Below are 27,753 nucleotides of genomic sequence, written 5' to 3'. Positions count from 1 at the left end.
AAATTATATTTAAATTCTTTTAGTTTAATTTAAATAAGTTAGATGTGAGTTAAGTTTGCAATAATTACAAAAAATAAATTAAATCTTATCAAATTTAAGCAATATATTATTAGTCTAAATTAAAATTAATTTTATTTTCAAGAATAAAATTCATAATCTACAATGGTCGAACTCAAATAAACCAAATAGACTAATTATAATTTAAATAAATAAAATATGCAAAATAAAAAATATCATATAAAAATTACATTAAAATAAATAATTATAAACTTAAAATAGGCGTGAAACATAGGAGGAAGGTCAGAGTTATATATAATTTAAATTAAAAAATTTTAATTTTTTAATTAATATAAATACCATTTATTTATTCATTCACTCTTTTATTTCTTTAAATAAGTGAAAATATATTTTTTATTAACAGTGCATTAATTTTACTTTATTTAGAAATGTGTTCGGACATGTAAACTATTCCATCTCAATTTTTCAGTTAAATAAATAAATAAATTTAAATTTAATAATTATTTAAATATATTAGATTTGAAATCCATAAATTTTGCCTAGTTTTAATTTTTAAAATTATATATTAAATAAATAACCATTAACTTTCATAAAAAATTAATCTCTTAAAACTGTTACTTAATTTGAATAAATTTATCAAAGTAAAAAAAAAGGGTAATATAAAAAAATTCTTAAATAAATTATAATCAATTTATACTTTATTATTTTTTAAAAATTATTTTTATTTAATTTATCTAAAATTTATTAAAATAAATAATTTTAATTTATATTATTTTTCTTATATTACGACAAGAGTTTGTAACTTGGAAACTCAAAACCAAATACATCATAAGTTGTTTGAAAGACACTTTTCTTACGGCTTAATTATAAAAGATAATCCAATGTCTTATAAGATTTGCAATAATCAATTAATTAAATTATAAACGGAGGTTTCATCCACCAGCAGTGCAGGTGCAGGGAAGAGGAAAGAGTGAGTGTGTGAATGACGATGATGCCCTTGAACATAAACGGAATTACTACGTTACAAAAGAGAGGACGTAATAACATAATTACGATTTGATAGAAGGATACAGAACGGTTGCTCCTTGTGGAAATGAATATAAAGAACAGCGAAAACAAGTGGATCTGAATTCACATGGGACTCACCACAACCAGAAAACGTTGCTTTCTTCTGTGGTAAGCATAACAGTTGTTGATACTGCTGCATAGTCAAGTCATAGAGAGAGAAATACATTTAGAGAGAGAGAGAGAGAGAGAGAGAGAGGGAGAGAGCAAATCGGAGCATGGCGGAGCTCCGTCACTCCTCCTCACTCGGCAGCCGAGCGTCGTCTTCTCCGATGAAGAGAGACGGCGTCGGCGATTCCTCGCCTCTCATTTCTGACAATCACCACGCCGACGACGAGCACGATCGCCACTCTTCTAAGGAACGCGACCGTCATCTATGCTCCTTCTTCACCGACGACCCTAGGGCTTCTCCTCACAACTCCAGGATCTCTCTCGTTTTCACCTTGCTTCTTCTCCTCGTTGGTTTATTTTCCGTATTCACAATCCTCCATAAACTCGTGAGTGCTCTCTGCATCTTAAGATTTCATTCTTTGCCTTTCGCTGTGCAGCTTTGTTTATCTGAAATTGAATGGTCGGGGAACATGTATGTGCAATAAATTGTTTGCTATTTTGATTCGGTAACATTCTGCATTTCCTGGCTTTAGTAATGAGTAGCTGCACAGGTAATGCGTGGATTTTTTGTCGCGCAGAAAGAAACAATTCAGCTGATGCAGTTAAATGTCTTACTCCTTTCTTTAAATAAGTTATAGTAGTTGATTTCGTCTTCAATTTATTGTAGAATGCGCCTTACTTGTGTAAAAAAGACGGGATTGTTCTTCATTGCCCACACGTAAGTTATCAAAGCCATTTCCTCCTCCTATATTGTTCAACGGTGTTCTTTTCCCACTGACAAGGCCTGTGCGGTGTTATTTTTAGGTTAAAGAATCACCATCTCTTTGGGAAAATCCTTTCTCATCCACGACATCTTGGAAGCCCTGTGCTGAGCGCCGGGATGGTGTAATATCAGGTTTCCTTGGGGTTTTCTGTCCCTTAATATAATATATTTGTCATCTCATCAGCATTGCGAGCCATGCCGAAATGGGCTATTGTCAATTAACAAATAAGCTAATAAAGTCATCTTCATCCGGAAGTTATGACAGTTTAACAAATTTTGCATTTGTATGTAGCATCAACAAACTATAGTTATAATTATCTTAAGATGTAATCATTTCTAGTTATTGCTGCAATGTAATTCTCGTTAATGGAGTGAATGGACCCTTCAACCTTTTTATCACTTTCTCCATTTTTTATATAACCTGTGCAAAATCCTTAAGTTTGAAACAAGGAAGTTCCGTGTTACTAATCTATAAAGTGATATTTCATTTTTAATTTTTTTTTTCACGTAATGTAATTAGCCTATTCATCTCTTATATGTTACTATGAATTATGTTAATATTAGTGCTGTGCATGCTGTTTATAATGCTGTTGCTATTACTGATAGTACTTTCATACCTCATGTAGAACTTCCTCCTGAAAATGAAACAAATGGCTATATATTCATCCATGCTGAAGGTGGTCTAAATCAGCAAAGAATTGCGGTATGAGTATGTTCTTTCAGTTGTGATATTTCTAGTTTAGACTTAATTTATTTTCTGAAGTTCACCTTGAATTTTGCACTTACTATTTGCTTGTTTTCTTTTGCACTGCCATCATTCTCTTGGTACACTGCATACAATTTAGTTGGAGAACTTTTATTCCTATTGTCATATATGTGACAGTATTTATTTACATATTTATTCAATTTGATTGTGTGCAAAGACCCTCCGCTGAAGTGATGTTACTATTTTCAATTTGATGCGCTAGTGATACCCCTAGAATTACAATTTAAAATTGGTTTTGATGCTAGCTCAATGTTGCAAATACTAATTTCCTGTCTTGTGTTGTGCATTGTAATGATCTTAAGATTTGACACCGCAGAAAGTTTTATAGAATTGTATGTAATATTTATCTGTCATTGATTTACTTTGGCCCATTTTGCTAAATGCAGATATGCAATGCAGTGGCTGTGGCAAAAATAATGAATGCCACTCTTATTTTGCCTGTATTGAAGCAGGATCAGATTTGGAAAGATCAAACGTGAGATCTCGTCCAAAAATTTTCTCATATTGTTCTTATAAGTTTGATTATTACCACCATCTTGCTAAGCACATATATGACAGTAACATATCACATTGCCAATATCATATTGTTTTGCCCAATAAAGTCAATAATTTTTAATTTCTAATCACGCAGGTCAATTCTTTTATTACTCTGATACCTATAGTTTCCTCTTTTCTCCAGTCAGTTTTTGTCTTATCTGGTAGATTTCAATGGCAATCCTCCTTGCTGACCATGATGATGCATTTCATGATTGCAGGAAATTTGAAGATATTTTTGATGTGGATCACTTCATTGACTACCTGAAGTATGATGTTCGTATTGTGCGTGATATCCCAGAATGGTTTACTGATAAAACAGAGCTATTTTCTAGTATAAGGTTTGATAGATTGATGTGATCTATTTATTTTTCTGTTGAAAACTTAAATCTCAAGTTGCCATAAGAGATTGATAAATATGTCCTTTTTTCCCCTTACATTTTAGAGATGAATTCATATGTCCTGATCCAATATATTTTTTTATTTTCTGTTTTATCCATGGATTGATTGACATGAGGTTTGGTTGAAGTGCTGCAGTTTGTGGACCAAATAGCATGATAAATATGAATTTAAAATTTGATTCCTGTGCTTCTGATTTGAGTCTTTTGCATACTTGGAGCCAGTTTTATATTGGTTTTCTTTTTCATATATGGATTTATTAAGGTTTTGGTTGAAGTTCTAGGTCTTTTGACCAAATATCATAATAATTAATTATGTTTTCTTATTTAAATTACTAGTTCACTAAACATGTCCAATGTGGTGATGATTTTTTGGTTGGTAAGGGGGGACTGTGTATGGACTGAAAAGACACAAACTGAAGGTCCTGTCTACATTTCTATCTTTCAAATTTTATCTATTTTACATGTTTCTCTTAGCTTTAGGATATTGTTACCAACTGTGTCTACCAGGATATTTCTGATAATTAGTGTTTGATAAATGCCTTCCTGGTTGGTTACAATTGGCTTGACTAACAAAGATAAATATATTGTCTTTCAGACGGACTGTAAAAAACATTCCAAAATATGCACCTGCACAATTTTACATCGACAACGTTCTGCCCAGAATCAAGGAGAAGAAAATTATGGCTCTGAAACCTTTTGTTGATAGGCTGGGGTAGGCCAAGCGTAATATATATGCTAGATGCCACTTTTTTATATGCAATTAATGTTGTCATGATGTCTTTGATCTTCTTTCAGATATGATAATGTTCCTCCGGAAATCAACAAATTGAGGTGTAGAGTTAATTATCATGCTCTGAAATTTCTTCCTGATATAGAGCAGATGGCTGATCTGCTAGCTTCAAGGATGAGAAACCGAACAGGCAGTTCAAATCCTTATATGTATGTGATATTTTTTATCAAGATCTTGCTGCTGTAGCTGAGTTTTGATGCATTTTCCAGTGTCATTATGATTTAAAATTTTCATTGTAAGCAGGGCTCTGCATCTTAGATTCGAGAAAGGAATGGTGGGCCTATCATTCTGTGATTTTGTGGGGACTAGAGATGAGAAAGCTAAAATGGCAGAGTACAGAAAAAAGGAATGGCCTCGACGGTACAAGGTGCCATACTACTATCTTTTATTTGAAATCAACATTACCAGTTGGAACTTTTTAATGGATCATTTGATCCATTATCTTTGTTGAAAATGCAGAATGGCTCCCACCTGTGGCAGTTGGCTCTGCAGAAGCGTAAGGAAGGACGATGTCCTCTGGAACCTGGAGAAGTGGCAGTAATTCTTCGGGCTATGGGCTATCCAAAGGAAACACAAATTTATGTAGCTTCTGGACAAGTGTATGGTGGACAGAACAGGATGGCTCCACTGAGAAATATGTTCCCTAATCTGGTAAGACTTCTCAACTACTACGTGACTTATAAAAAATGAGCATGGTGCTGCTACCTTGATGTTCTGAAAAGATTTTGAAGCTTCTGTTTTTCTGTTTTCTTTTTATGAAAGTCACCCATTCATTATGTAAGGAATTTAGTGATCTCATGACTCGGGATTCTAATGTCAGTTGAGGCTATGAAGCTATGTTTATTTATCCATACAAATATTCCCTTGATTCTTTTACTTTTGCTATATGATTAATCTTTCCCTTTTTGGTAACAGGTTACGAAGGAGGAGTTGGCAACTAAAGAGGAGTTAGATGGTTTCAGAAAGCATGTGACGAGCCTAGCAGCTCTTGATTTCTTGGTGTGCTTGAAGTCAGATGTATTCGTGATGACCCATGGAGGCAACTTTGCTAAGCTAATCATTGGGGCCCGTAGATACATGGGTCACCGTCTAAAATCAATTAAACCTGACAAAGGACTGATGTCCAAGTCTTTTGGTGACCCATACATGGGTTGGGCTACTTTTGTAGAAGATGTTGTTGTCACTCACCAGACACGGACGGGATTGCCAGAAGAGACTTTCCCTAACTACGATCTCTGGGAGAACCCTCTTACTCCTTGTATGTGTAGAGCCTGATTAGATTACAGCAATTTCATTGGTGACAATGCGACATTACTCAAGATACATTTCCAAGAAACATGAATTCTATCTATCCCAGGGTGGAAAAATCTTGGTCTGCGGTTGAGGTATGAGGACGGTAAATAGAAATTTGGAATAGAGATAATGGCTTGCAGGAAGTGATACTCGTCTGTTGATTATCATTTTAATGAACAGATTTCCTATTTTGAGTATTCTCTTTGCCGAGACACCAGGTGGAAGTTTTGTTTTTCATCTAACATGTAGGGATTCCTCGCTCACTTTTCTTCCTCCTGGAAAGAAATTGATATTTTTTGTACTGAGATAAATGTGCAAATCATTAATGGATTACGTGTTAACTTTGTTCTTTCGTTTGGAACTTCTGTTGATAGTGAATTTTTTAAGCTCTGTGAAAACTCCGTTGTGAACTTGTGATGTCTTGGAAATCCCACAAAGTCGGTTTCAAATCTGTACACAAACAGGTGTTGCTGGGTTTCATTGTGACATTTATGATGAATAATGAGCGAACGAGCCCTTGGCTGCGAAAGATTAGTTCGATTAGCTTTTTTTCTGTCGGGTCATGTTTGACTAGGCTTTCAAGATCTGGAGAAGTGTTTTGTTACAAGTGTAAATGGTTAATCATATCCGATTCTGAAGAAAAAATCTGTGCTGTTTTAACAAGGGCCCAAAAACTATATGGGCAAGCCTGATGATATTTTAATGAGAGGCCCATGGGAGTGCGACGTCTGTAGCTATATTCCTCTGTTATTAAATTAAATCTAAGGAATATGATTCTTGTGTTGGTATTGAATTAATATTTAAGGTATTAGATCAAAAACGAAGAAAAGAAAAGGACAATATGTATATATAAAAAGTTCACGAGAAAGGAAATTGCATACCTAACGCTGGAATAAACAAACGGATGAGATAAATAAACCAATCATTGCTTCAATTAAGGAACATATTTAATTACTTCAAAAGAATTACGTACATTTTGTTGATGGACTTGATTAGTCAAAGCCGAGCCGAGCCAAAATGAAATGGGAGTTTCTGTACGTTGGGAGATAAATCTGCGGGCACGCGCCTGCCCCTTCATTTCTCTTCACGTTTACCTACGAAGATGTCGAGCTCCTTAAACGAGGTTGCGGATGAAACAAAACCACACGTGTGAAACCGACCTCATTCAACCCTTGCAGAGTATAATTGTCACTGTGTAAGTAATCAAAATCATCCTTTAAGTAGGCTGCAACTTAAGAATTGCAGGTAACTATTAAATTAATGAATACGCTTGACCACCTATGTCATTTTTTTTAATTTAAACATTAACTACAGAATAATTAACCTTTAATGAATGACATTTTTAGATAAAAAATTTAATATAATATTTATAGTATATTTTAATTAAAATCAATTTCTATTTTGCTACTTCTCTCTGAATTCTTTCATTCTTTATTGATTATTTTAAAAAATTTACATATTTTTACTTACTATATCCAGTTCTTTTTATTAAATTAAATACTTCCTATTTTTTAAGAGTATGTTAAACCCACTTGATAACATTATCCCTGTTAATAAATTAAAATAATGAATATTTATTAGTATATATAATTGCTTGAACTCGGCGATAGAACAGCGGCACCAGCAAAAGCAATAATGAAGTGTTTCTCCTTATCCTTGCTCTCTCTTTGTGTTCTCCTTTGTCTCTGTTTTAAGAGGTATGTTGGCGTTGCCTCTTTTTTTTCTTTTTCTCTTGCCATCATTTAGTTAATTGCGTGTTTTACTTGCATGTTTCCTTAACATACACTCTCCACATTGGAAGATAAATTCGATCAGTAATTGGATGGCTTAGATCATAGTTTCTGGTTAATTGCACAATTTAATCCAAAACGCATTAAGTTTTATGCTGTTTTTTAAAAGGTTGATCTTATGAGTTGCTTTAAAGTTCAAATATAGTATTTGATCACTGCATGGCAAAACCTCCTCCGAATGCGGTTTATGGCTATCGTACCTATGATAACTTTTAAAATCAGTATCTAAATTTCATTTTGGCTATAAGACACTTTTCTGGCATGAAGTCAACTCCAGGATTCTGATTGACTTTGATTTATTTGATGGGTTTTGAGGTAGAAACTCACTATTCAGTACAGATTCCAGCATTTATGTTGATTGTCACAAATATTTTTTTGGATTGTTATAAACAAGCTTCAATTCGGAACTGGGTGTGTGTGAAATAAATTTGAAATCTCATAAGCAAGCTTCAATTTTGTCCTAACTAATTGAATCCTTATTTGTTTGTTCAACCATATCCTAATGCAGCCTAAGGGTGTCTTAATCTTTGAGGCCTTGTTCTGTCATTACTTGTGAGATATTAGAGAAATAAGTAGAGATAACTCTAAAATATATCTGATTGTGTCATTTCAGTGTGTCATCTAAAAATGTATCTGAGAGTGACCTACAGCAAGCTAGCATCCCACCAAGAGGTTGGAACTCTTATGATTCCTTTTCCTGGATAATTTCTGAAGAAGAATTCCTACAGAATGCTGAAATAGTTTCTCAGCGTCTCCATGATCATGGATATGAGGTATAGGTTGTCCAAGAACCCATAGCTTATGGATGAGTTTGAATATGTTAGTAGTACTTCTGTTAGATATAGACATGATATTTTTCCTTTAAACCTTTGTAGTTTGTTGTGGTGGATTACCTCTGGTATAGAAGGAAAGTTGAGGGTGCTTATCATGATTCTCTTGGATTTGATGTGATTGATGAATGGGGGAGGATGCTTCCTGATCCAGGAAGGTGGCCTTCTTCAAAAAATGGGAAAGGGTTTACCGAAGTAGCTAATCAAGTACATAGCATGGGTTTAAAGTTTGGGATTCATGTTATGAGAGGCATAAGCACACAGGCTGTCATTGCAAACACCCCTATCCTAGATACAACAACGGTATTGCTTTGTATTTCTGCTATAACTTGATTATGCTAATTTCTTTCTTGCTTTTTTTTAGGACAAAAGATATGTTGTAATGGATGCTCCATTTAATACATTTTATCCAAAATATAACATTATAGGCAAGATATGTGGATGTTGTTTTACCTTAATCCAAAGTTTCTCATTGACCATTGATTTCCTTCTCTTTCGATTTGTTAGGGAGGTGCTTATCAAGAATCTGGTCAGGTGTGGCATGCAAAAGACATAGCAATCCCAGAAAGGGCCTGTGCATGGATGCCTCATGGTTTTATGAGTGTAAATACAAAGTTGGGAGCTGGGAAGGCTTTTTTGAGGTCCCTTTATGAGCAGTATGCTGCATGGGGTGTTGACTTGGGTACTTGGAGTCTTGGACTACTATTTATATTCTGTTTATAATGCTCTATCACAATATATTCATGTCATTGATGGAAACCATTATGATTTCAAACAATTTGCATCAGCTTCACTAAGTTTGGATTGGTGAAGCATTTATACTTAATTTTGATACATTAATGGTCTCATAAGCCCAAGCCTGCTTAAGGAAAGTCAAAAGGGAAGCAGATCGGTTTCGAGTGAATGACTATTCTGAGATAGAACAAGAAAAATTAAATTTAATTAATTTACTTCAATTAGTGGTATCAAGTCATATCACTGGAGATTCTATTTCCGGTGAACATAAAATCCACATAGCCCACTTCTACGGGCCACACTCATATATTTAGTCAACTGCTAATATATTTTCATCCATTCTAGCCGTCTAGAAATGAGTAAATATCAAAGTATTGATTGATTATTTGTTCTGCTTTAATTTAGACACTGAATTAAAAATGCAATAGACAGTACTCAATGAACTTTAAACTGTAGTAAGCAGTTCTACCTTTCTTTGGCAGTTATTTTTAACAGCTTTTCTACTTTCCTTCCAGTGAAACATGATTGTGTATTTGGAGATGACTTGGATTTAAATGAGATAAGCTATGTGTCAGAGGTATTCTGCACTTCTCCCTCCCTCTCATTCTTATACGGACACTGAGATTGGTAATATTAAGGAAGATCCATATGAAACTTACCATATCACATGGCATTCCAGGTTCTCAAGGAGCTTGACCGCTCCATTGTATATTCTTTGTCTCCTGGAACCAGTGTGACACCAGCCATGGCCAAGGATGTCAGTGGACTGGTCAATATGTATCGTATAACAGGCGATGACTGGGATTCATGGTGGGATGTTAAAGCTCATTTTGATGTAACCAGGTGGTTAAATTGTTGTGTTTTAGTTCAAAAATGTGTATCAGTCTTCAGCATACCTTACAATTATGTTGCTTCTCAATCTGTGATATAAAATTCGATCACCATATTATATAAATTTAGTTCATTCAATTCTGAATCAGGGATTTTTCAACTGCTAATATGATAGGAGCAGAAGGTTTAAACGGGAACTCCTGGCCTGATTTGGACATGTTACCATTTGGATGGCTAACTGATGCTGGTAATAAGGCTGGGCTGCCACGTTTTCTCTTCCCTGTATGAATGTCATGAACCTCGTCTATTTAATTAGTTAGTGATCAGCAACGTACTTATAGACTCGATTACTTCACTTTTTCATTATTTCTTTCTCCTCTTTCCTCTATGTCTGTCCATTTTTATTATTTTATATAATTTTTTTCATTTGAAACCAGAATCTTCTGGCATTCTGAAGCTTTGTCTGCAGATATACTCATTCTATTAGCATGAGGACTTTTCTGGTGCACTGAAACTTTTTGATTAGAAAGGCTCAATTTACAATCTCATACCATAAAAAATTGCTATAAGCTATTTGAATTTATTCTCAAAAAAGAATATGGATCATGACACTGCATTTCACCTCTTGTTTTTTCCAAGGTTCAAATGAAGGGCCACATAGGTATAGTCATCTCAATCTAGACGAGAAGAAGACACAGGTAAATATTTATAAGAGCACAAGAAGTTGCTTTCCCATATATTCATGTGTTAATTTTAGTGTGCATTCTACTGTACATGCATTATTATCAATATACACTCAGTGAAAGTATTATTATCCCACAGATGACTCTCTGGTCTATGGCAAAGTCTCCCCTTATGTATGGGGGAGATGTTCGGAAGCTTGATTCTACCATATATGATATTATCACAAATCCTACCCTTCTGGAGATTAACTCTTTTAGCTCAAATAATATGGAGGCATGTGAGCCATCTAACTGTTTTTTTATTTTATTTTTGGGGGTGGGTGGGTGGAGGGGATACTGTGTTTGTTGAATTAATATATTTTTTTTGCTGAATTGGCAGTTTCCTTATATCACAAGTCTGAATAGCAAAGATCAGGATCTTGAAGGACAAATGAGAAGAAGCAGCAAGGAAATGAAACCAATGTATACAAATTCGTTAGGCCTCACTAGCTGCTCTGAGTCAAAGGCAAGTGGTTGGACTAGTAAAACTCCCAATCAAGATCTTGAAAGAATATGTTGGAAAAGGAGTTTAGGAAAGAAGTATCTTGCCCCTTTCTGTGTTCACAAGAGAGAACTTCACTTCACATTGTAATCATGCTTTGTCTTTCTATGTTCCATTTTCCTAATTTTGAGTTGAATATTAATGTTGTTAACAACAGAAATTGTTATTTTGATGCCGATACAGAGATGAAGAGAATATGTATCAAGAGTATCATCAGGAGAAGTATCATTTAGTAGCAACCAACAGAATTAAATTTTGCCTGGATGCTTCTCCGAAACGCAGGCTTACATCTAAAGAGTTCAAGAGGGGTACATTTTCTCCTTGCAGGTGGGACTCAAATCAGGTATGTTGTAGTCCATGTTTAAGCTGTGCAAGAGTGACATGTACCCAGCATGTAATTTTTGCAGTTCCTCTCTGGGGTGGATGAAAATTCCAGGATAATCTTGTTTTTACATCATATGCCTTGGCCAAATATTTTACTTGAAATAACCATAGGATTTGCATTTATTTTTATTTTCATGTATTCTATTGGAAGTTGATCTTTGGGGACTTTAACAGATGTGGCAGCTGCATCCTAATTGGACGCTGGTGAACAGTTATTCTGGCTTGTGTGCAACAATAGAGTCTATCAAAGGTGAAATTTTGTAAATATATACCACTTTCTAGAATGATAGTGATTCATGCAATTTGTTGAGTTTTTTTTCTTTAATTTATATTCATAATGCAAGTGGTTCATTTATGCAGATGCCAGCAGTTCTGGTGGTTTTCGGTCTTGGATTGCAACGGGAAGAAAAGGTTTGTTACCAACAAAAATTAGAGATGAATGAATCTTGAGTTTTCCAAACATCAAAACAGAAAATTGACTGATCAGAGGCTAGGCAATTAAGTACTTGGATAAAAAAAAAACAGTATATGTCCAATCTTTCAGAAAACACAAATAGAGGACATATCCTTCCTAATAACCCAACTTGCATGATTGCATGCTGCGTTTGTGTATATTTGCAGGACATTGATGGCGAACTAGCAAGCCACAACAAATAATTATTTGTAGTTATTCTCTTCTAACTCGTAGAGTTGTATCTCTATGCAGGAGAAGTCTATGTTGCTTTCTTCAATCTAAGCGAACAGAAGACGGTGATATCTGCGCAGATGTCAGACCTGGCTAAGGTTCTTCCAGGCAGAGACTTCAGTTCTTGTGAGGGCAGTGAATTATGGAGTGAAGATGACACTGAAATAATACAAGGAACATTGTCAGCGTCAGTGGAAATGCATGGAAGTGCACTATTTGTTCTGAATTGCAACTAGCCCTCCCTACAAACCAAAGAATAAGAAAGAAGAAAAAAAAAGTAAAGCAAATAGCATCTCACAGTCACAGGCTAGTGAGCCTTAATTTTTGTTCTATTCTATCCATCTTCCTATGTTTAAGGTGGGCAAAATTTGCATGTAAAATGAGTTTCCACATATAACTATTGGACCACATCTTGTGAGACAAATTAAGTAGGTCATGATAGTTGTTCTAGTGGCTAATGGCTGCTTGATAGAGATGGCCTCATGGTGGTTGTGAAAAGATCACATTCTCTTTGTCAAATTAAAATAAGTGACCTAATAGACAAGCACTAAGTGGTCACTCGCAGTACCAATTAGCTTTTTACACAACTGTAAATTTGATTGCACTAGCAGGTTATGTTGCAACCTTTGATGCATCATAGTGATTCAGTTCAAAACAATGCATGATGACTTAAAAGGGCAAGAGGTACACTAGTATGAGTATCTAATCTGCCCACAAGCATGAAGGTTGGGACGGAAAACTTAAGCTTGTGTTTTCTATGAAGAATCAACATTTAAACAATAATATTAGTTCAGCGACGTGAAGCTTACCATTTAGTACTCATTTGGATTATTATTAACAAACTTAATCCTTTTTTTATAATAAAAATATATACTTCAATAAGAAAAAATATAATGATTGAGATCAATTTTAACATATTTCTTAATTACATTCACTAGTTTAAAATTAATTTTAAAATAAATGAGTCCTCAATCTTTAGAAAACAAAAACAAAAGATAAATTAATGATTATCTAATGTTAAAGGTGCCAAAGTATTGAACTTAACCCTCGTTAGATTGGGCTGGTTTAGGCTTTCATTGAGTAGCGGTAAAAAGTTTGTTTTTTTATTCAAGCTTTAAATGTGCGTTTATATATATACACTGTATTCTTGTGTAAAAATTGTTCAGCATATTTTTTTTTTGTTATCAATAAAATAATTTTGAAATTTCTTACATTTATATTTATTCAATTTTTTCATGTATTTACATGTATATGTGCAATATATGAGATAATTATGTAATTTTTAGTATTTTAAAAATAAAATATTAATTTGATTCTTAAAATTAATTTATTGGTAAATTTTGTTCATAACATTATGAGGAAGGAAGTTTAATTCATGGTTTTAGCAATTGTCAGCCAACATTACTCTGTTTTGGTCAAATTGGTCTACCCTTTTTTCATTGTTAAGTACTAAATTGATTAATGGTTGATAATAAAAAATGATTTATATTTTGTAAGGTATTTATAATTTATAATATAATCTTTTAAAGAAATTACCCAACATAATAAAAGTCTATTTTTTCCAAAAAAAAATGTATTTTCGTGAAAAAAAAAATGAAACAAGTAGGCTCTGATAAATTAACGTACATTTATCAAAACTAGGAACAAAAATTAATTTTCATTTAGTGGAGCCATTTTTTCCAAATTGTGATACACTGTGACACTGGGTTTAGGTAGGACAAAATGGACTTTTCACCTTTATAAGAGCATAAGCGTTAGGGTTGCTACGCACATAAACTGAAGCAAACGAATCGTCCAAAATCAAAATTTCGAAAGGGTTTTCGGTTTGAGCAGAGAGAAAACGATGGGAGTGTTCACATTCGTGCTACGCAAATCCGGCGCCGAATGGACGGCGAAGCAACATTCCTGCGACATCGAGGAGTCATCGGAGTCCACTTTCGACATCCAAAGAAAGCTCGTCAATGCCGCTCGCGCCGTTGATTCCTCCGGCGCTGTTCAGTCCTCTTTCTCTTTCGTTTCACCTTCCTCCGCCGTTTTCCAGGTACTACTCATCATTTATATCTATGCTTCTACGTTTTCCATTACCGTTTTCTTCCTTCTGGATTTGTCTATCTATTTATTTGGATTCCATTGCTTGTAGTTATTTAGATTCTATAGCATTCTTTTGCAATGCGGTTTTAGAATTTTTACTTACTTAGGTTTTGTTCCATTTGTGTTTCTGTCTGTCGTTCAGATGATTGGAGGTTTGCTTCGGTTTTGAGAATTTGTGTGATGAGGAGAGAAAATGAGAGCGGAATTGGAATTTTTATTCCCCTGTTCTGTTTGGTGTGGATTTGATTCGCTTTAATAGGATTTATCTGTTCCTGTGTTTGTTATGTTAGAATTGGATTTAAAAAGTAGGATGGAAAATTAACCACAAGTTTCCTCATGTACGATGAAATGCTTATATTCCTACAATTTAATGAATGTCGATTTTCTTAGGGATGCATGCTTGAGTTTTCTATAACTTAAGCATTCTTGATACTTTGATGTATAATGAATGCAGTGGTAGATATATTTATTACTAAAATTTACGAATACTAATTAACCTTCCTTTTCTCATCTTGAAGTAGGAGCTGAGTTATTTTGCCACCATGGGGAGTCAGACCCTGTTTCTGGTGTGTCAAAACAGGGGTATTGTGTAATTGTGTTGGTTTTGAATGCTTGGATTTAACTATTTGAGGGTTTTGCTGAATAACTATATTGAAGCTTGGTGTTACTGTATGTTGTCTGTGCATGGTATGGAGATCTGAAGGAAGGAGACACTTGTATTTGAGATAGGATAGTGGGGTAAGAACTTGGTGGCTATAGCTTATAGGCACTTTTGTGTGCATGATAAGCATGACGCTACACATGCTTGTCGAATACTTATGTTAGGATGTTAATCTTCTTCAACCGCATGATTGATCAATGATCAGCTAATATTGGCCTTGGTTAATTGTTTGCTCAGGTGATTGTGGGTGGTGCAGTATTTGTTGGTGGTGGTGTAACTGCAGCTGCTGCTCCTGCAGGAGGTGCTGCCCCCGCTGGTGATGCTGCCCCGGCTGCAGAGAAGAAAGAAGAAAAAGTTGAGGAAGAGGAGGAGGATGATGATTTGGGATTGTCACTCTTTGATTAGAGTTTTCTAGTTTCTTTATTTTTTTTTCTGGTAACTTCTTTAGTTTTATGGGTAGAAATTATGTATTGGTTTTTTGCACCAGATTAATAGTACTTTTGGTTCCCAATAATATTTAATGTCTTTTTCACCATTTCATTTTTTGATATGTGCCTCATCTCCCAAAATGTTTAAATTAATATTTTTTGATATTTAGTTTTCTAAAATGAAATATTAATAAAAATACATTATTAAAGAGAATTAGCACGTAAAGATACAATTGCACAAGTTGCAATCATTTATTATTAGAATTATTTCAGTAACTATTATTTTAGTTTTATTATATCCTTGTTATATGTGTTTAGATTTGTATTATAAAATTAATAAATGTAGATTCAATTCAGAAGTTACAACTAATAAGAATGTTAGTAACATACTCTTAATACATCTTTTATTACGAACTAAAATTTATTAAAAAAATTTAAAAAAAGTATAAAAGAAAAATAATTTAAAAATAAAAAAATAAAATTTATGTATTTTTAAATTTTAATTAATAATAAAAGGTATATTTCTAATCTTACGCGATAATAATATTAGAATGAATTGAAATCATGAACAGTAAACGTAAAACCAACATACAATTAGAGTAGTTGAAGACTAGTAGATGAGTAGCCTGAGGATTTAATTAAGCAGTAAAATTTATCTTTCTAAAAACCAATATCACGCTGTAAGTGGGGCTGTGGCTAACTTTCTAAAAGGACCACAATTTGGAGAAGTGGTACTTATAAAGATGGCGTTAGCAGCAAATAATTTTTGCAGGTGATAGCATTTTGTTCATAGTGCCCCATCATCTACATCTACACGATAATTTAAAATAATTGTATAAATTTGAAACTTGAAAGTGATGTTACAATATAACAACTCTTCAATAATAAATATCCAAACACGCTTCCTCCAAAACATAATGAAAGTTTTAGATTCAAAACTATAGTAATTGATCTCCTCTTTTACTTTACAGGTGGTAGCTCACTTCTTAATGATCATTTAAAACTCGAATCAATAAAACTTAAAATTAGGGTTTGAATATTTATCTAGTTATCAAGTTTTAATTAAATAGGAAACATGCTACTAGACAGTGTAACATGATAAACCACAAAATTAATCTTTATAAAAGAATATCGTAAGTTGAATATTACAGTAAAAATACTAGTTAAGTTAAATTAATAATGTATAATTTTTTATTAATTATTTATAATACTAACATCCTTCTTAAGAACAGTACTCTCGTTTAATAAAAAAAAAGTGACAAACAAATAAGTCTTAATTATTTATGTTCTTATTTTTATTCATTTTAAAAATATAAGTAACATTAATTTTGATATACATAAACAATTTTAAATAATTTTATATTAATATAAATTTTTATAAATATAATTTATATAATCAAATGATTAATTTAAAATAAAATATATTAATAAAAAATATAAAATAATAAAATTATTAGTATAATTTACAGTAAAATGATTTGATTCATCTTTTTATATAAGTTGGCTGGTCAAGGTTTGGCTAATCTAAACGAATTTGAATCTTTTAAGTTGGAACTATACTTTACCGCAAAAAGCAACCGTGAATTGAAAATTAATAGCTGAATTTATAAATAAATATGTTGAAGTCCTACATCATGATTAAATAAATTTTATTAAAATTAAAATTATTTTAATTTTATGAATTAAATTTTAACATGAAATTAGGTCGAAATCAAACTTTAAAATAATATTAGAGCTTATTATAAATTTGTTATAGAATCACGTTTGATTACAAATATTTTAAAAAAAATTACAAACTGACTTTTGAAGCTAGATTAAGTTAAATTTCAAATTTATAAAAATATATATTATACAATGAATATATCATTATTTTTTGTTTATTAACTATTCAAAATTCGTGTCGATGCATGAAGACAATAATTTACTGACAAAAATAATATCTTCCTAATATTTATTTTTAATTAGAAATCTTAAATGCTTTTAGGATTTTCGAAGATTAAAATTTTTATTTTCTACTTGTAAATTTGGGAGAGTACCTTGCAATACTTCATCCATTTCAAAAATAATAATTTCATCACTTTTACTTTTATTTTTAAAAAGTAAGAAGCAATTATTTCTTTTAATTCTACCATTTTACATTAAAACATTTACTAATAAATGGAATGAGAAAATATACTAATGGAGTGAAGTGGAAATTTAATTAAATGTAATTATATTTTCTCTAAAATTAAGGAGATGTAATGACTTTCTCAACTAATCTGTGTATAAAAATTTAAAATGACATACTTTTCAATATAATAATTACTAGTTAACTATTTAAAACAATTACATTTTCTAATCATAAATTCGTATTAAACGAAATTTTATCCAAATCAGAAAATGATTATATATTTAACACAATTTATGTTAATGAAAATTAAATTTATAACAGCTGATTCACGTGACCAATAATATTAAAAATAATTATAATTTAAAGATTTTAAAAAATAATTATAGAAATGATATTTGTATAATTTAATTAGTGCTAACATTGGAGGGGCTATGGCGGCGGCCATGTCGATAGAAAACAGTGAAATCTCCATTTTATATGTTTCATCTTTGAATCCATTCCTCTCTCTCTCTCTCTAATCTCCAATAAAAATCGTTTTATTCAAATTAAAAATCAACAATGGCGTCTTCAACTGCAATGGCGTGTGCAACCTTGTTCACCCCTTCCATGGCAAAACCCAGCAACGTTAAAACTGCGAAACTCACCATTTCAAACACCACAACCAAACTCCGATCAAAATCAACCGTGACCGACAAGCTGAACGGTCTCGCTTCCGAATTCACCTCTCTCTCGCACCCCATTGATCGGGTCAAGAGACTTCTTCACTACGCCTCTCTCTTGCCCCCTCTCCACGACTCCGACCGGGTACCGGCGAACCGTGTCGCCGGCTGCACGACGCAGGTGTGGCTGGTGGCAGAGATGGACGAGAGTGGAAGGATGAGGTTCAGAGCGGACAGCGACTCCGAGATTTCGAAAGGGTTCTGTTGGTGTTTGGTTTGGATGTTCGATGGCGCGGAACCCGAGGAGGTTCTCATGGTTCAGAAGGACCACTTGGCCGGAGTCAACGTTGGCCTCCATGTCAAGGCCCAATCAAGAGTCAACACGTGGCACAACGTCCTCTTTCGCATGCAGAAAGCTACTCAGGATTTGCTCTTTCTCTCCCCACAAAATGCAATTGCAACACCCAATCCAACCCCTCTTCCCAAGATGTAACCACACTTCTTCTCCCCATTTGATTTTGTTTATCAATTGAATTTTCTTTTTGCTATTAACAACTTTTAGGGTAAATTTTAAACATTTAAAAAAATCAATTTTTATAATATACATCTAGAGACATGTGCTAAAATGTTAAAACAAACATTAATTATTTTATTATTATTATTATTATAAAATATTATTTTTTATATTTTTTAAATATATTTTTATAATTATAAAATATATAGTTTTGTATTAGTTTTTTATTTGGGATAGAACCTAGTGAACAAAAACTCACCTCTAATTAACAAATGCAAATTCCATTGTATTGGTACCGAGCTAAAGGCATATTCCCTGTTTGCCTTACTTTTAGAATCTCGTTTTTAGTTTATCTTTGTTTTTTATTATAATGCTAATGATCAATGTGGAGTTAATTAATTAATTATGTTCCCTTAAATGGAAGGGTGCGGTCCAGTGATTTTGTAAGTGTTCAATGTAATAATAAGGACACCAAATAATAATAATAATAATAAAAAGACCAAATCTTCTATTTTTCTGATTTTGCCTTACCCATGTGTGGTTTTATGATTAAGACTTCGTCAATCACAATTTTTTTTTATGTAAATGCTCATGTGATAACAAAAATTATAAAGTTTCAAATATCATTAACGGTGATTAGAAAATATAAAAATAATTAAAATAGTTTTTAATTAAAAATTAGCACTGTTAATTATTTTAAAATTAACATATTTTTATAAATTTTCTCAAAATATCATATCTTAATAAATTTTTTATTTTTTTCTCATATAAAAAAAAAAATCCAAGTTCTAACCCATATTATTGCAACTTAGATATGTCCAGAGACTCTACTCTATTAACAAACTTTTGTGTGTCTCCAATGTTTTTTTTTTTTAATTTGCCTCAAGACAAAATTTAAGTGTAAAATTATGATTAAAGTTGTTATTATTTTCTAATCAAGTTGGAGTTTTATCTTGATTAGGTACATTGTTTTTAACGTTAGAATGTTGACTTTAACTTTTAATGCCGATTTATTATATAAATTATTAAAACAAAGCTCCAAATTTAATTAGATAATAGTAGTAATAATATTTATGATATTATATTTGTTTTTCATTTGCCTTAAAATTAATAAATGATAATTATTTGTTAATAATCATAGTAAATTTCCATTCTTTTAAAGGCAACAATTAGTTAATTTCTACAAATGAAAATGCGTTGAGCAGGTTATCGGATTAAACTGTAAGAGATAACCAACAGACCAGAGTTCATTATCTGTGAGATTATAATATACTTTTCTTTTTACATTAAGTATAAATTTAATAAAAATATCACAACCCCCTCAAAAAATAAACTAATTATTTAGTACTTAAAATATTCATTTGGTAGAAATTTAATAATAAAAAACAAAATTTCCCTAAAAAACATTATTATATATGTGGTAATGAACCTTGAGTTGTTGAATGGCCAAACTTTTGCTATAGAAGTGAAAGATGACTTTTGGCAACTCCCAAATTAGCTTTTACTTCAATTTTGTTTCTTAATCGATAAATGCTCTGAAAGGTTATTGTTTCATCTTTAAACATTTTAAATTTGGTAGATCATAAGACTATTTATTGGCTAATTCCTTGAAGAAGGACCCCCAAAACGACTCCACTGGGGATCGAACCCAGAATCTCTGGTTCCGTAGACCAGCGCCTTATCCATTGGGCCATGGAGTCAACATGACATTTTGAGTATGCATTAAAATACTAATTGCTTCCATAAAATAAAATAGTTTTCATTTCATTGTTTAAGATACATACAAAGTGATAATTAATTGATAAATGTAAAGGGCTATAATTTCTTCAACAAAATTATCATAAGTAATGTAATCTTTTATTAATGATCTTATTTAGTTATCTGGATTAGTAAGTTACATAATTACAGTTGAATAATATTATTTACGAATTATGAAATAAAAGTTATTGATTTTGTACTGTTTTTAAATGATCAAATTAATGATATTTTGAAGGATTGAGGGGTTAGAACAATACATGTTTTTTCTTAATACTCAATGCCTAATGTTACTTTTCAAATTCATGATTGGAAAAGTAGATTAGTGTAAAAAAAAAGAAGACAAGACTAATGACACATAATAAGTCATATATGATGTGTAATGACCCAGAGAAAGGTATGAAATTGAATAGCAAGCAAGACTTGTCATGGGTCTTGAGGCTGCGAAGACCGATTAGGTCAACTGCATTGGACATTTCATTGGGAAATTTCTTAGATTATTGTTAATTCATTTGGCTAATTAGATTGATTTATGATGCATCGCACACTCTCTTAGACTTGTCAATATCTAAGTCACCCAATAGATTGAATTATTCTCCTTCAATTTTTGGGGCTATTAATTGTTGTTATTGGGTTTTTTTTTTTTCAAAATTTTCATAAATTAAAAAACTTAATAACACTTACCATCAAAGAATATTAAATATAAATACAATAAATACACAATACAAAATTAAGACACAACAAGACGTTTAATCCTTGGACTCTCATTGGGCCTTTTTCTTCCGTGCAAAATAGGCAAGTGATTAGACAAATAAACGAAAAACAGTGAATGTTACTCTTTTTAAAAACAAAAGTCAAGAAAAAGGTTTATGAAGAAAAGAGAAATAATTTATTTACAATGAATGTATCTTTTTATTTTTAGTATAAATATATTATTTTAAAAGGTCTGAATTTAAAATAAAATAATATATTTAATTTACTATTTTAATATATATTAACAGTAAAAAAAGGTTATATTAAAAGCTAATATAATTTTAAAATATTGGTCATAAAAGAAGAAAATGCAACAAGTAATTAAAATTGCAGCCTCATCTCTGATTTGTTACAAAAGGAATTCGCGATTCGCGTCACGAAGAGTCACAGTTTCTTTGAAACTGATAAGTCTTCAATTTAACAAAATCCCCACCCCACCCATCATGTATTTTATTATTTCTTCAATATACTTAAATATTAATATTATAAATTTTAATAAAAAATTATTAACATTAGATGAAAATAAGAAATTAATAATAATAAAATTTGATTATTTATCATACTTAAACTCGACTTTAAGAAGGGTTGTTAACAAAATCTTATACTAATTTCTTATCATATATTTTTATACACAGATTAAAAGAATGATTATTTTAATGATACCACCCCATCTTATCTTTTATGCGAAGAACCTCTGAAAAGCACTACTATCTGTTATCATGAATCCTAATGGCATTTGAATTCAAGTGTTTTAATCACTAATCACTGTGTTTATATTAATTCTCATTAAGAAAAGGCAGAGGAAGAAGGGAACTCAAAAACCAAAAAAAGGTCCAAATAAGAACAGAAACCTCTACAAGAAAGGACCATGAACCTGGTTTAATTCGACTCCTAAGGTCTTGTTTGGTAGTGCTATAAACCCAACCAGAGAGGGAACAATATTCCATTGCTCATTTATTTCTTCATACGTGTCTGTTACCGGAAAATTCATCCTTTTTTCGCTCATAACTTCCACGTTTGTCTTCGATCACTATCATCTAACTCATCCTCCCAACTGGGTTGTTGCTTTTCACCAAAAAAGCTTCCATTTTTGCTCAGATCTTCATCTTCCTACCTTGTTTCTGGTACGTTTTTTAGTTTCCATTGTTAATTGTCTCTGCAGTTTCAGAATCCATAAACCAAAGTGGGAACTTCAAATACTAGGATTGAATTCCCCCAAAACATTGCAATTCTTCACTGTAGCTCAACCCCATCTAAAGTTTTTTTCTTTTTTCTCTCTATTTTTTTTTCTGGAAGTAAGAAAAAAAACAGGGTGAAAATTTATGGTCATTGGTCACAGCGTAATATAGAGCTTCAGGCTAAGATAAAGGTGCTGCAAGATGATTTATGAATTCGGTTTGTGTTAAGAGATACAATCATTGCGTCTTCCCCACGCTGGAAATTGTGCCTATTGGATTTGGCTTATTTTGCTTGAAAAAAAAAGAAAAAAAGAGCTTATCATAAATTTCCTCAAGAAAGAGATTTTGATTGTGGAGCTTTTTCTTAATAATAATAATAAAATAATTCAGATATGGTAAGTTTCATATACTCTCTTTCCTTTTATTTGAAGCTTTTGATGGTGGTTCCTATATTTGCAAATGGTTTGGCAATTGTGGAGCTACTAAGTTGGGGTTCATTATCCTATTTGTTGCTTTTTGTAATCGGTGACATCTTTTGTCAAAGAGATCACAAGAGTTGCCTAACCTGTCTGAGTTATTTTCGGAGGTTATTGAGGAAACAGCACATGCTTTTCTTGCTTATGATTCCTTTCATTTCAAGTCTTTCATCAAGGCTTGTTAGCCAAAATTGGTTCCTTTCTATCGCTTCTTGGCAACTTCTCGTGCACTCACCAACCATGTCTTCTTGAGGTGCTCTTACTTCCATAATTGTCATTTGATATGTTCGAAAAGTTCAACGGAGTGGCACAATGATAAATTGCCATGCCACATGGGTTATGGAACACCTTCATAAATTGAAGTAAATTAATCTAACTTGTGTGTGTTACTGTTATATTGAGGATTTGAGGTGATATTAGGGCATATTGTATAATTTGTGTTTCAAACAATATAATCTTTTCTCTCATAAAGCAATTACCCCTTTATGTTTATTTAGATTAGAATCATTATCTGGTTCTGTTTATTAATGTTTCTTGTTCTCTCTCCTTTGTTCATTTGGCAGGGTTTTTATTAGTTTAAAGCATATCTCTTTCTTGTACAAAGGATACTTGCCAATTGATAAATACTGAAGAACAGCTTGTGTATATAGTTTTATGAACGTACAGTTACAGGAATTCCAGCGTAAATGGGGATCATTACTCGCAGGTATAATAATTGGTTATAGCTTTGTTTTATTATGAGAAATTTTATATTTGTTAGTTAACGTCATCAACTCCCTTCAAGTGACACTGGACATATTTTCATTTCATTTGCTGCAGTTCTACAAGTAGAAAACCAAGTGAAATCATGAGACTTATAGTGACAACTTTTGTTGGAGTAGTTTTTGGCTTTTTTATAGGAGTGTCATTTCCAACATTGTCAATAACAAAGGTGCAGACCGGGTATCTTTGTACCTTGTGCAGAAGTAAACTTTTGTCAATGGTTTCTTGATAATGGTATGCTAATAGTGCTCAACAATTTGCAGTTGAATCTCCCATCCGGCCTGCTTCCCTCCATTGATCTCTCATACATTGAAGACAAATATACAGCTCGCAGTGCTTGGTCTTTTATGAAGAACAGTAACAAAAGTTCATCAATACACCAATTATCAAATGATACATCAAAGGTACACACTGTAACCTGTCATCATAATTAAGGCATTTTAAGTCACTGTTACAGGGATTCAAGGTAGTCAATGATTCCTTTCCTTTTATGAGTGTGAGGGAAAAAGATGGTAGGGCTTCTGTTACTATAAGTTCCCATTATAGTGACATATTTATATATGCTTGTTCATTAATACACTATTGATTAAGGGCTCCCAAGAATGATTTTGTTTTATATAATGTTGGGATTTGGGAAAATGGTTTCTTATTGTTTTTATATTGATCAATCCCTTGCTCCTTATTTTCTCATTTCTCTTCAGATTTGGGTTCCATCAAATCCAAGAGGCGCAGAAAGATTACCTCCCGGCATTGTTGAAGCCGAGACAGACTTTTATTTGCGTAGATTGTGGGGTAAGCCCAGTGAGGTGTGTATTCTAAAAGTTTATAGGCTCATTCCTGCCATAACAACCTCCAACACAATAGAACACCTTTTTGTTTTTCTTCCATTTTTTTTTAGGTGGGGAGGGAAAGTGGAGCATAGAGAGCTTGACCTTTTGCATGCATAGAAATAATGTAGCTAAATACAGGTTAAGGCCCTATTAAGTGTTACATGATAGTAAATAAGACTTACAAAATAAGTTTTTCATATATTTGGCTAGATTATTTGCTTGCTTATATGAAGGAAATGCAAATTCTAGTGAACAGAGTATTTAATTTAATTTAATTAAGTTGACATTTGCAGGATTTAACGTCCAAGCCGAAGTACCTTGTAACCTTCACTGTTGGCTATGATCAGAAAAATAATATTGATGCTGCTGTGAAAAAGGTCTTGCTTTGTCTGTCCTCTCTCAGTTTGCATATGTTTGTTTGTCTCTTTTAACTAAAAATTTGCTTGAGCAGTTTTCGGGGAACTTCACAATCCTCCTTTTTCATTATGATGGTCGAACAACTGAATGGGATGAGTTTGAATGGTCCAAGCGGGCTATTCATGTGAGTGCTCGCAAACAAACCAAATGGTAGGGAGCTAAGTTGTTCATTATCATTGTGGTGTTTGCAATACTTACCTTATACCAATTTTGTTATCATATTGACCATTTCATTTCTTCCTCTTAAGGTGGTATGCCAAGCGTTTTCTGCATCCTGACATTGTGGCACCATATGACTATATATTCATATGGGATGAAGACCTGGGTGTTGAGCATTTTAATGCAGAAGAGTGAGTATTTGATATGAGAGGGATATTTATTAAAAGGTTTGCATTTTTTTTTTTTATCAAAGTTTCACATGCCCTTCTTATTTCAAGCGCAGGTACATAAAACTGGTGAGGAAGCATGGCTTGGAGATTTCACAACCAGGCTTGGAACCTAATAAAGGCTTAACATGGCAAATGACAAAAAGAAGAGGCGATCGCGAGGTTCACAAGTAAGAATGATTGAATTCTTGCTCCAGTTTTCTGGTGGTTCATATTATTTTAAAGAATGTACATTAACTCTTTATTTTCTTGTATTTCTATTAGAGTGACAGAGGAGAAACCAGGATGGTGTTCTGACCCTCATTTACCACCTTGTGCAGCGTAAGAAACTGCCAATGTATTATTATACATTATCAACTCTACCAAACTGTATCTAATCGTGTTATTACTGTTACATGAATGCAGATTCGTTGAGATTATGGCGCCAGTGTTCTCGCGAGATGCATGGCGCTGTGTGTGGCATATGATTCAGGTTGAATGGTTAATCCTAATTCTTAAATTGTTTTAAATGATGCTCATTGATTAGTTGTTTAACGTTTCTTTAATCACTTAGTTAAATTATAATTGTGCTGCTCTTGATATTGCAGAATGACTTAGTCCATGGGTGGGGTCTTGATTTTGCTCTTAGAAAATGTGTTGAGGTGAGTCCATTCTTACATTTCCTCAAATCATCTAAACCTTTTGACCATTTAATGTAATGGTGTAGTCTTAGCAGAGGCACAAGAGAGAAAAAGAAAAAATAAAAACATACAATCATGTATACATGCCATGGAGACCTAAACTATTTTCTCTTTTCTGACATAGCCTGCCCATGAGAAGATTGGAGTTGTAGATTCTCAGTGGATTGTTCACCAAGGTGTTCCCTCACTAGGGAATCAGGTATTTTGTTTTCCATTTACTATGATTATTTTTAGACTTAATAATTTTACATGTTTATTAATTGTTATGTTCTTTTCAGGGTGAATCACAAACAGGGAAAGCACCATGGCAAGGGGTATGTTTTGCATGCTCAGTATCCTTCAGCTTTATTAAATTGTATACTATTTGTTTGATTACTTTTCTCATAACTTCATGAAATGAACTTTAGCTTCTTTTTCTCACATTAAAAGTATATTGAAAAAGGGGTGTTAATTTTGACAATGAAATTTGTTGATGTTCACATTGTGGTGGCAGGTAAGGGAGAGGTGTAGAAAGGAGTGGACCATGTTCCAGAGTCGGTTAGCAAATGCAGAAAACGCGTATTACAAGTCCATGACAATTAATTTGTCTAATTCCACTGCTAATTGAAGGGTCGACGACCAAAGTTGACTTGTACACAGCTACAGTTACCCCATTATGTGATTTTCCTTTTTTCTCATAAAATGAAATCTTATGTAACATTAGGTACATGCAATCACTGTCTAGAGTCCTAGCTAGGGGCCAAACACCACTTCAATGTAGAATTGATGTGCTGAAAGTGAGTAAAACAAATGAAGAAAGGTAATATTGCGGTGTAATTGAGTTTGAAACATGATACCAATGCTTGTAGGAAATGAAAACAAAGAAGCTCGTTAGGGTATATTTATTCCAATGAGTAATCCTATTTTCACGTAACATTTTTCCAACACATTTTACAATAATGAAATGGAAGAGAAGTTCGAGATACAGTAAGTAATGTAACCGAGATAAAGAGAGAAAATAGATGAAGAGTGTCATGTGAAAATAACGTATGCAATCTTCTTTACATGTAACTAAATTACTTTGGACAACTTTCAATTATCTTTACATAAATTTTTTGAAATTGAAAAAATAATGAGATATATAAATATTATAATAATAAAATTATAATTTTTATTGTGATATGATACTTCTCATCATAATAATGAATTTATCGTAAGATATTTAAATTATATATTTTTATATTTATTTCATCTAATCTTACTTTATCTTTTATAAAATATCTTATCTTATATTAGTCATTTCAGCCATTGTGTAAAGACGAGTCATTTTCAAAATCGGGTGTGGGGCGTAAATCGGATATGGGGGGTTCCAAGATTTCTATGTGAAGTATCGTTGTGTTGAAGTTATCAAATGTTTGAACTTTCTAGATTAGTATCCGAATGGTTGCTGTGGACACCGTTTTTTTGGTGATTACCAACGTTTTAATAAAATCAAATTGTTGAATGTCAAATCAAACACTTGAACAACTCTGTGTACGATGATGACAACTCAACTAGATTCTTCAAAATCCCAACGCCAAGTGTATGTTTTCAGAAAGAAGAAAACACCCAAAAACTTTTAGAATTGGTTTCGTGTTGTGGGTCACCAGGGAAACTGGGTTAGGCCACTGGAATTTATCTTATCACTTTCCATAATTATAATTGCACTAATAAATGTAGTTCAATTCAGTCTTTAGAGTTAGGCATGTTTCATCTTTTGCAGATGACTACACCAATATATAGTTGTATCTAACTAAGTGTGGTGAACCATAATTTATATTAATTATCATAAAAAATAGTTAATTCTATAGTTAT

The 27,753-nt window shown here is 32.5% G+C and overlaps 5 protein-coding genes and 1 non-coding gene across 10 annotated transcripts; 5 read left to right on the top strand and 1 right to left on the bottom strand.

Moving 5' to 3' along the window:
• Positions 1-1,069: 1,069 nt before the first annotated feature.
• Positions 1,070-6,526, top strand: LOC113849274 (protein PECTIC ARABINOGALACTAN SYNTHESIS-RELATED). 2 transcript variants are annotated; one of them, XM_027479050.1, is made up of 11 exons: positions 1,070-1,580; positions 1,862-1,912; positions 1,999-2,089; positions 2,584-2,660; positions 3,110-3,198; positions 3,479-3,598; positions 4,254-4,370; positions 4,454-4,597; positions 4,692-4,815; positions 4,908-5,099; positions 5,364-6,526. In XM_027479050.1, the coding sequence occupies exons 1-11, from the start codon at positions 1,302-1,304 to the stop codon at positions 5,721-5,723; spliced, it is 1,644 nt and encodes a 547-aa protein (XP_027334851.1). In that variant the 5' UTR covers positions 1,070-1,301; the 3' UTR covers positions 5,724-6,526. The 2 variants fall into 2 exon arrangements, with proteins under 2 accessions (XP_027334851.1, XP_027334852.1); XM_027479051.1 differs by having other exon boundaries at positions 1,126-1,580; positions 4,707-4,815; positions 5,364-6,170.
• An 835-nt stretch (positions 6,527-7,361) lies between these two features.
• LOC113849411 lies at positions 7,362-12,870 on the top strand. The gene is made up of 14 exons (XM_027479310.1): positions 7,362-7,438; positions 8,145-8,304; positions 8,407-8,664; positions 8,869-9,043; positions 9,612-9,673; positions 9,776-9,939; positions 10,077-10,174; positions 10,567-10,625; positions 10,750-10,884; positions 10,990-11,237; positions 11,335-11,494; positions 11,710-11,785; positions 11,896-11,946; positions 12,242-12,870. The coding sequence occupies exons 1-14, from the start codon at positions 7,377-7,379 to the stop codon at positions 12,454-12,456; spliced, it is 1,923 nt and encodes a 640-aa protein (XP_027335111.1). The 5' UTR covers positions 7,362-7,376; the 3' UTR covers positions 12,457-12,870.
• Positions 12,871-14,000: 1,130 nt separating this feature from the next.
• On the top strand, positions 14,001-15,377 carry LOC113851432 (60S acidic ribosomal protein P3-like). The gene is made up of 2 exons (XM_027481914.1): positions 14,001-14,261; positions 15,210-15,377. The coding sequence occupies exons 1-2, from the start codon at positions 14,064-14,066 to the stop codon at positions 15,375-15,377; spliced, it is 366 nt and encodes a 121-aa protein (XP_027337715.1). The 5' UTR covers positions 14,001-14,063.
• A 2,661-nt stretch (positions 15,378-18,038) lies between these two features.
• Positions 18,039-18,662, top strand: LOC113851309 (sufE-like protein 2, chloroplastic). Its single transcript, XM_027481772.1, has one exon. The coding sequence runs from the start codon at positions 18,069-18,071 to the stop codon at positions 18,660-18,662; it is 594 nt and encodes a 197-aa protein (XP_027337573.1). The 5' UTR covers positions 18,039-18,068.
• Positions 18,663-20,310: 1,648 nt separating this feature from the next.
• TRNAR-ACG lies at positions 20,311-20,383 on the bottom strand. The gene has a single exon. It is a non-coding gene; the product is annotated as a tRNA-Arg (tRNA).
• A 1,544-nt stretch (positions 20,384-21,927) lies between these two features.
• LOC113849072 lies at positions 21,928-26,827 on the top strand. 4 transcript variants are annotated; one of them, XM_027478667.1, is made up of 16 exons: positions 21,928-22,315; positions 22,488-22,764; positions 23,409-23,551; positions 23,665-23,776; positions 23,871-24,011; positions 24,309-24,413; positions 24,731-24,814; positions 24,889-25,004; positions 25,103-25,204; positions 25,297-25,410; positions 25,505-25,561; positions 25,646-25,712; positions 25,828-25,881; positions 26,045-26,119; positions 26,199-26,234; positions 26,414-26,827. In XM_027478667.1, exons 3-16 carry the CDS (start codon positions 23,532-23,534, stop codon positions 26,525-26,527), a joined length of 1,197 nt encoding a protein of 398 aa, XP_027334468.1. In that variant the 5' UTR covers positions 21,928-22,315; positions 22,488-22,764; positions 23,409-23,531; the 3' UTR covers positions 26,528-26,827. The 4 variants fall into 4 exon arrangements, with proteins under 4 accessions (XP_027334468.1, XP_027334469.1, XP_027334467.1 ...); XM_027478668.1 differs by lacking the exon at positions 22,488-22,764 and adding an exon at positions 22,801-23,098 and having other exon boundaries at positions 26,414-26,795; XM_027478666.1 differs by lacking the exon at positions 22,488-22,764 and having other exon boundaries at positions 26,414-26,801.
• The last annotated feature ends 926 nt before the right edge of the window (positions 26,828-27,753 follow it).

The sequence above is a fragment of the Abrus precatorius genome, unplaced genomic scaffold (genome assembly GCF_003935025.1).
Source record: "Abrus precatorius isolate BTA unplaced genomic scaffold, Abrus_2018 Scaffold9, whole genome shotgun sequence".
NCBI classification, from domain to species: Eukaryota; Viridiplantae; Streptophyta; class Magnoliopsida; order Fabales; family Fabaceae; genus Abrus; species Abrus precatorius.
The sequence above is the reverse complement of the archived record's forward strand: the minus strand, read 5'-3'. Positions and strand labels throughout refer to the sequence as shown.